At 34.9% G+C, this 8,986-nt stretch overlaps 1 protein-coding gene across 1 annotated transcript in view; it reads right to left on the bottom strand.

Moving 5' to 3' along the window:
* Nucleotides 1-8,986, bottom strand: part of DPY19L2 (dpy-19 like 2) — a 97,071-nt gene that overhangs the window by 70,027 nt on the left and 18,058 nt on the right. The window contains exons 5-6 of the mRNA XM_040472275.1: nt 5,918-6,038; nt 3,502-3,595 (exon numbers count right to left, since the gene is read on the bottom strand). Coding sequence (XP_040328209.1) covers nt 3,502-3,595; nt 5,918-6,038 — 215 coding nt within the window. The remainder of the gene's footprint in view (nt 1-3,501; nt 3,596-5,917; nt 6,039-8,986) is intronic.

Genomic DNA, 8,986 nt, shown 5'->3' with positions numbered 1-8,986 from the left:
ATACACTGTATGTCAGCTAACTTATAATTTATTGTCAAGTTAGCTGACATACAGTGTATATACAGTGTGCTCTTGATTTGGGGGTAAACACTTTTATAGCCAACATTTGTTTTATCTATATATCCTTTTTTTAAAGACTGGAGCCGAATAATGTATTTGATATTCCTGAACTGTGTAAACAATTCAGAGAAGACTATCACCTCTTGGGTACTTCTCCCAGGGAAAAATATTAACTTTAAAAAGTTTTAGTCTTGTATAACATTTTCCATATAAAAAAAGAGTAATATGGACAATTTCAAAAATAGAACATTTTAAAGCTGCCAACATAATCTAAAAGTAATTCTTTTCCATCAAAATATTGATGAGCTTATATTTTCCTAAAAAAATACATTAAAACATACATAAAATTTTCTAGTTTCTAGAACAATTATAAAGTGAACATCCTTTCAACCACTATATATCACTGAAATAGAAAATTGATCACGCCTTGGGTCCCCACCTGACACCCCTTCAAAAGCCACTATCCTGATTTTTGTGAGTATTAATATAACCACATCTATACACATACTATGATTTACTTTAATCTGTTTTTAAACTGTATACAAATGGAAGTATGTAGCCTTTCTTTAATTCTGTGCTTGCCTTCATTCATTCAACATTCTATTTGTAAGAATTGTCCATGTTGATGTGTATAGCTACAGCTCATTCATTCTCAATGTTGTCTAGTAGTTCGCTATTAATAAACTGTAATGGGTACATTTCTCTGTTCATAGATAGAGTTGTTTTCAGCTTGCAGCTCTTACAAACAACACTGCTGGTGTCACATGCAATACATACTTTCTGGTACACACATGCAAAAGTTTCTTAGGCATATATATATATATATATATATATATATTAGTACAATTGGCACACAATTATGTTAGTTTCAGGTATACAACATGATTCAACATCTCTATACATTATGATATGCTCACAGATGTAGCTACCATCTGTCACCATACAACACTATTACAATACCATTAACTATATTCCCAATGCTGTGCCTTTTCTCCCCGTGACTTACTCATTCCATACCTGGAAGCCTGTATCTCCCATTCTCCTTTATCTATTTTGCTCATTCCCCATTCCCCTCCTCCGTGGCAAACACCAAGTTTGTTCCCTGTATTTATTTATTTTTTTAAATTTTTTTTTCAACATTTATTTATTTTTGGGACAGAGAGAGACAGAGCATGAATGGGGGAGGGGCAGAGAGAGAGGGAGACACAGAATCGGAAACAGGCTCCAGGCTCTGAGCCATCAGCCCAGAGCCCGACGCGGGGCTCGAACTCACGGACCGCGAGATCGTGACCTGGCTGAAGTCGGACGCTTAACCAACTGTGCCACCCAGGCGCCCCTGTTCCCTGTATTTAAAGGTGTATATACTTTAAATTGGAATTGCAGAGTTAGAAAGTATCTATACTTTCAACTTTACTAAATTAATGCGCACAGTTTTTCCAAAATAGTTGTACTAATTTGTATGTCCACTTGCCACAGAAAAAAGTTCCTTTTGCCAATCTAGTAGATGTGAAATATCCTTGCGGATAAAATCTGTATTTTTCTGATAAGTAATTATGGTAGTCAACTTTACATATGTTTATTAGCAATTTGGAATTCTTCTTATATATGTCTGATCATAAATACTCTGCACTTTTCTATTGGGTTGTCAGTCTTCTTAGTCTTGTCTCCTCTCTAGAATATAAATTCTAAAAGGACAGAGGTTCTTTTGTATTCCTGGCACCTGGAGTGCCACGTGATTGCAAAGTCTGGATACAATGTTGGTTATATGCTTTGTAATATCTTTTCCCAATTTGTGCATTATCTTTTCATTCTATAATGCCTTGAGGAATTTAATTCTTCCCATCAAATTTATTAGTTTTCTTCTTCATGGCTAAACTTTTGTTCCTTATTTAAAGAAATCTTTTCTTATCCCAAGTTACTGATATTCATTCTAAGCATTTTATATTTTTTTCTTTCATATTTGAGTTTTTACTCTAACTAGGATTTAATTTTAGTACAGTTTCAACTTCTCTTTGTTCCTTATGATCTTCCAGTGATTCCAGAACCATGTGTTGAGAAGCTGGTCCGTACCTACTGATGGACAACATCCACTCTCAGCATACATCAAGCGTCTTTAAATGGGCCAAGTGTTTCTAAGACCTGCTTTACTCCACTGCTCTACCTGCCTACCCCCATACCACAATCACATTACCTTATTTACATCAGATTTATAATACAGAAATGATTACTAAAGCAAGTCCTCCTATCTTCTTCAAGAATATCTCCACTATTTTAGGTCTTTTGCATTTCTTTAGGTCTTTTGCATTTTTAACTTTATTTTTTTTTAAGGTTTATTCATTTTTGAGAGACAGAGACAGAATATTAGCAGGGGTGGGGCAGAGAGAGAGAGGGAGACACAGAATCCAAAGCAGGCTCCAGGTTCCCAGCTGTCAGCACAGAGCCCCGACACAGGGCTCGAACTCACGAATCGTGAGATAATGATCTGAGCTGAAGTCAGACACCCAACTGACTGAGCCACCCAGGTGCCCCTAGATTTTCAACTTTAAATTCAAGAATAACATTATAAAGAAAGCTGCTCATCAGTTAGGAATATATTTTGCTGTAAGAAATAAAACCTAACAAAAGTGGCTGATGTCATTCAATTAAAAAAATGAAAGACCAGCACACGGATGTTAGAGCAGCAGACTTAGGTGCTATATTTGTGGCCTTTCCCTCTTGGTCACAAGATGACTGCAGCAACTCCAAGCATCACCCTAAAGCTTAAAAGCAGAAGACAGAGAAAAGACAGCTGAAATCTCTCCTTTTGTCAGAAAGACAAATGCTTTCCTAAGTATAAACAAGACTGATTTCATCGTATTTTTCGACGAAAAAACTAACTCATATGGCCATCCCAAGAAGCAACGGAGAGTGGGAAGCAGATTGCATGATTATCATAATTAACTTCAACCTATCACCTGAGACTGGACACACTGCTACCCGAAACCAAATTGTGGTACCATTAACAAGAAACATAGGCTATCAAATATAAGTGTCTGCCATAGTGATATATGTTTTCTTTTATACTTTCTTAATTTCACATGTACAGACATTAAATTTAGAAATAATCAGTCACTAATGCCAACCAAAGATTCCTCTAATGTTATAATAATTTTACATATGGCCTGGTGGTATTCTCACTAAAGGCTTTGTTAAGGAATCTTAGTCTTAAAAAAACAAAACAAAACAAAACAAAAAAAACCCAGAAGGATAAAAGAGAGGCCTTTAAGTGACAGCTTTAGTTTCTGGTTGCGTGATATTAACTAAGTTTCTGAAAAAAATAAAATAAATGTATAAAATTTCATACTATTAATCAATTAATCTCATAATTATCCTTTTCATTTAATCAGAAAATGTCAGCCAGTCTTTATAGGTCCACTGAAAGATCTAACACAGTAATCTTACCTCAGGTATGCACCATATATGAAGAACAATCCCATCATTACTCCATTTAAAATAAAAATCACAGCAACATAAAAGCAAGCAGCGTCTCCCAATCCTTTAAAAAAGACACAGATTATTAGTACTTCATGAATAAATGACTATAAGGCAATTGGGCATAACTGTCTCAGTGCCTTGGATTCAAGGGTTCAGAACTTGCTGAAAACATTTGCTTTTCAGATTGCTGCTCTACTTAATAGTTACATAAGTACCTTCCCCTTATGTCAGGTATTATTACATTTGAATTTTATACTTTATTGTAGTTACATTTATACTTTGCCCTAATGAAGTATTATTATACTGCAATGATTAGTTGGTGGTGTATTATTTTGTTAAGGTGATGATGCTATTGTTCAGTATCTAGAATTCTCTGTAAAGTCACTTGATGTATTACAGGAGAAGACCTACTGCATTATTTTTATCCTTTGCGACTTTCTTCTTGGGACTTTCTTCTTCCTATATGTATCCAAGCAGGTAGCCACTTGACCTCCCCACTTTCAGGTCTCCTAGGTATCTCAAACTAATGTAGCAATTCAAACCTGCTCCTTAAAACATCTTTTCAATGTTTATTTATTTTTGAGAGAAAGAAAGGGAGAGCATGAGTGGAGGAAGGTCAGAGAGAGAGGGAGACACAGAATCTGAAGCAGGCTCTAGGCTCTGAGCTGTCAGCACAAAGCCTGATGTAGGGCTTGAACTCAAGAACTATGAGATCATAACCTAAACTGAAGTCAGAAGCTTACCTGACTGAGCCACCCAGGCACCCCAAACCTGCTACTTTTAAAAGTTTTTTTTCCATTCAAAGAAACTATCACTTAAGCCAGAAACCAATGTTAACAGGACTTTACTCACTTTCCCCTCCCCCATCAATCGATTACCCAATCTTGTCAATTCTACTTCCAATATCCCACAAATCTCTGCATTTCCCAGTTATCTCCCGCCGCCCCCCCCCCCCCCCCCACAACCGCAATCACTTGCTAAGAGCTTAATAGTCTCCTCCTGGTCTCACTAAACCCACTTCTGTCCCTTACTAATATATTTTCCATATAACTGTCAAAATAATGTTTTTAAAATGTTAATCTGCTAACATTCTTCAATGAATAAAGTACAAAGTACAAAATCCTTAACCAGCATGTGGCCTTTTGTTTTCTGACCCTTCCTTACATTCCTAGCATCACTTCACACCATTTTTTCTTCTTTCTCTCTCTGCTCCCAAAAGTCTAGCCTTCTTTCAGTTCTCTCTTGCCTCAGGACTTCTGAATATTCTGGTTCCTAATCTTGAAACACTTCTCCTTTACTCCTAAACTCAGCAACCTTATTTTCTTATTTACAATATCCATCACAGTTGTAACCACTAACACCCCTCTTACGTGTAAACTCTATGAGGGTAAGGTCTATGCCTACCTGGCTCATCTGGGTTCTAAGTGCAAACAATAACCTATCACTTACTGGCAACTTAATAAACATCATATATGTGTGTATGTATATATATATATATATATATATATATATATATATATGTCATATATACACACACACATATATATGGCAATTTTTCCCCATCCTTCAGAAAAAAATGTTAACTTCTAAGCTGAGTCATTACAAAGTTTCTCATTTTATGAAACATTTTCTTGATTACTTTGTACAAAAAAAGTCTAATCGCCCCTCAACTATCCCCTATCAATGCTATTTTAGATGCTACAAAGATCAGCTGAGAAAATTAGAAAAATATAAGGAAAATACAGAAATACAGATTTAGCAAACATTCTAAGAAATAAATGTTATATAAACAAATCTAAAAAATATATTTATAAAACACAGTTAAGTAGTCATGTTGTAGAGAATATGAAGAAATAAAAAATGCAAATATTATGCAAGTAGATATATATGACTTTGAATAAAGTTCTTAGAGTTTAAAAGTGCTAAACGACAAATATCTCAAATAGAAGTGACAATTATAGATCCTGGGAAACCGAGGATTCCAAATGGGGTTCTTTGACAAAGGTGCTAATGAAGATGTATACGGAGAGTTCAAGTAGAACTATTCATGAACTGTGAGAATATAAGAAACAGTATTTCTAAAGCAATCTATTAATTGCATATTTGATTTTTATGTATGTATGCATAACCAAATTTTTACATGAACTATTACAGGTAGATATTTGACTGTTTACTCTACATCCCCCAATTTTATACAATTGAACTACCCCAAAACTTTTTTTAAATCTTTTTATTCTATTTATACTCTTTTAATCAGCTCTACAGTGTTTTAAAGAAAACAAATCAATCACAGTAATTTATAATTCTTAAAATGAGTCACAACTCTATAAAACATTTTTGTAAATATTAATAACAACATGGCAGCATTTAGAAAGAAACATGCCTTCACAACTTTGAACTTCATTTAAAGGTTCTACTCTGGTGACATTCCAGCAGGTCTTAGCTTCTAGCCCAAATAAACTCATTATTCCCACAAATATACGATACCAGAAGGCTATAATCACCTACAAAGACAAAAACAAAAAGAGATGATGGAGAAAAATATCTTCATAAGAAAACTTTTTCCAAAATACTACTTTATGATGGCTTCCTTTGACATTATAAACTTTTGACAAATTTATTTAAATCATTTCACTGGGAAAACAGTCCTTTTAAAATTATATATATACACACAATAAAGTTGTATATTACTAATTAATGCACATCTACAAAAATGTATGTTATGATCAATATCTCTGTAATATGTTCTTGTAATCAATTCTACAACATAAATAACAGTAGCTGTAAAATCAAGTATAATAGTACATAATTAAAATATGGTGGTTATTAACAGCAAAATACAATGATTTACGGGAATATTTCATAACATTTCATTTACTGAATTTATTTTCTTCATAGTCTATAAAATATAAAACCAACTGCATATGGGATAATAGCTCCTGTGCCCATTAAAACTTTAACCAAGCAGGTGGCTCAGTTGGTTAAGTGTCCAACTTTGGCTTAGGTCATGATCTCACAGTTCGTGGGTTCAAGCCCCACATCAGGCTCTGTGCTGACAGTTCAGAGCCTGAAGCCTGCTTCAGATTCTGTGTCTCCCTCTTTCTTTGCCCCTCCCCTGCTCACACTCTGTCTCTGTCTCTGTCTCTCTCTCAAAAATAAAAAAAAATTAAAAAAAACAAAACAAAACTTAAACCAAGCAGATTTAATTAACTAATTCTTCCCAATCTGCAATCCACTTTGGTGAAGTTTAAAGACAAGGGAAAAGGACAACAACAGAAAATTACAACAAAATGCTCATGGTTGGGAGATTTAAAAAAAATAATTTTATAGATTTGGGAATAATACAAGATCATTGGGAAAAGAAATAAAAAAATAAATAAATAAAGAGTTTAAAGTGAAAGTGAAAACCACCTAGATCTATTTTTAGTATTTTGGTGATCATCTCTCCAGTTTCCCCCTTGGTATACAAAAACACACACAGAGCTAAAGTGATTCAGGATTATATATTATCTAAGGTGCTAATGTAATATGCATCACCAAACATAATAAACACCCTTCCATATACAAAAAGTATAGATTTACTGTTTTATCACTTACTTGTATAAAACTGGCCTTATGCAAAAAGTTATATATTCTTGTGTATTTATCACCCATGTACAAAAACTTTATTACATTAAATGCATGTGCTAAATATAGAATTATACTCCTTTCTGGAAGGTAGCTTGATATAATAGGGAAGCATTGCTTTGAAGGCAGAATTAAACTCAAATTCTGACTCTGTAAGTTATGGTTTTGATAGTCTGAAGTAACCAATCCTTCAACCTCTGAACCTCACACACCTCATCTCTAAAAGGACATTAGTGATAACCATCTTGTAAGAGTGATGGGAGATGAGAAATTACACACTGGCATACAGTTAAGCATTAAATGCTTTGCCTTTTAAAAACATATTGTTCCACACTTAACACTTTCAGCTGTAGGTGAGAAATTAATCCCCTGATGAACGCAAAAAGTATGGAAGTCCACTTCAACACCGCAGTACTAGAGAAGGTTGCATGCAAATCCAGATCTCCACATTGTATCTACGCAACAGGAAATGAGATTGAATGACTCCTTGTTGCCTCGTCCCTTATAATGCTATCAAGTTTACATTATCATGATTACTCTTTCATAACATCAAGGAAACTGAAAACTGCTAATTATTCAATAAGTATCTCTGAACAAGTGAAAAGAAAAAAAATTAGCTAAGAGACCATACTGTTGGAAATTAAGGAAACAAGAAAGAGATTTTACTATATAAAGTTCTAAAAATAACCAAAAAAGTAAAAATAAGTATCAAACGCTGGGAGAAAGGGAGCTAGTGTAGTAAACTAAATCCTCATCCTACACACAGAGTAAGTCAACATCAACTAAAGTGGAAGATTCAAGAAATAGGTTGTCTTTTGATTTTTGCATTCATGCTATAGTTACACAGATAATCACAGAAGTAAGAACAGAAGAGTGTCTCTGAAGGGTTAGCTGGGAAATAGACAAAGCTGGTACAGAAAACTGCTTCTTTCATCTTAGATCTCAGGCAGGTCCATACTATACAATTGTTACTATTGCAAATGACATTGAGAAGTACTTACAGAAATCAAAAAAGAAAAGAAGAAAGAAAGAAGGAAAGAAAGAAGAGAAAAGAAAAGAAAAGGAGGGGCACCTGGGTGGCGCAGTCGGTTAAGCGTCCGACTTCAGCCAGGTCACGATCTCGCGGTCCGTGAGTTCGAGCCCCGCGTCGGGCTCTGGGCTAATGGCTCGGAGCCTGGAGCCTGTTTCCGATTCTGTGTCTCCCTCTCTCTCTGCCCCTCCCCCATTCATGCTCTGTCTCTCTCTGTCCCAAAAATAAATAAACGTTGAAAAAAAATTTTTTTAAAAAAGAAAAGAAAAGGAAAGAAAAATCTAGAAACCAAAATTAAACACCACAATACCAAATATACGATGGGTCAAAGGAAAAACCATATTGGAAATTAAAAAATAACTTGAACAGAACCAAAATGAAAAAACAACATATAAGTGTTTAAATACTATGAATTTCTGTTTGGGGAAAGATGGAGTAGATGTACTTTCTCCTATTTCTCTAAGTGAGACTAAGCTCTTGGGAATTATATAAATCAAATGTAAGAAAACTTTGAAAGGTAGAGAAAAGGCAAGCTAGCCAGGGATCTTAGGACCGACCTAAGGCACAAAATGGTGAAGAGTTTCTGGGACTTTCTTTTTGCCTCATTTTCTCAGAATTGGTGTTAAAGATCCTGGCAACAGAAACACCAATGGGCGCAGACACAAAAAAGACCAACAGGAAATACAAATCAAAACCACACTCAGATATCACCTCACACCAGTCAGAGTGGCCAAAATGAACAAATCAGGAGACTATAGATGCTGGAGAGGATGTGGAGAAACGGGAACCCTCTTG

Source organism: Herpailurus yagouaroundi, unplaced genomic scaffold, assembly GCF_014898765.1.
Source record: "Herpailurus yagouaroundi ecotype Mexico unplaced genomic scaffold, PumYag 100, whole genome shotgun sequence".
NCBI lineage: Eukaryota > Metazoa > Chordata > Mammalia > Carnivora > Felidae > Herpailurus > Herpailurus yagouaroundi.
This window is presented reverse-complemented; position numbering and strand designations above follow the sequence as displayed.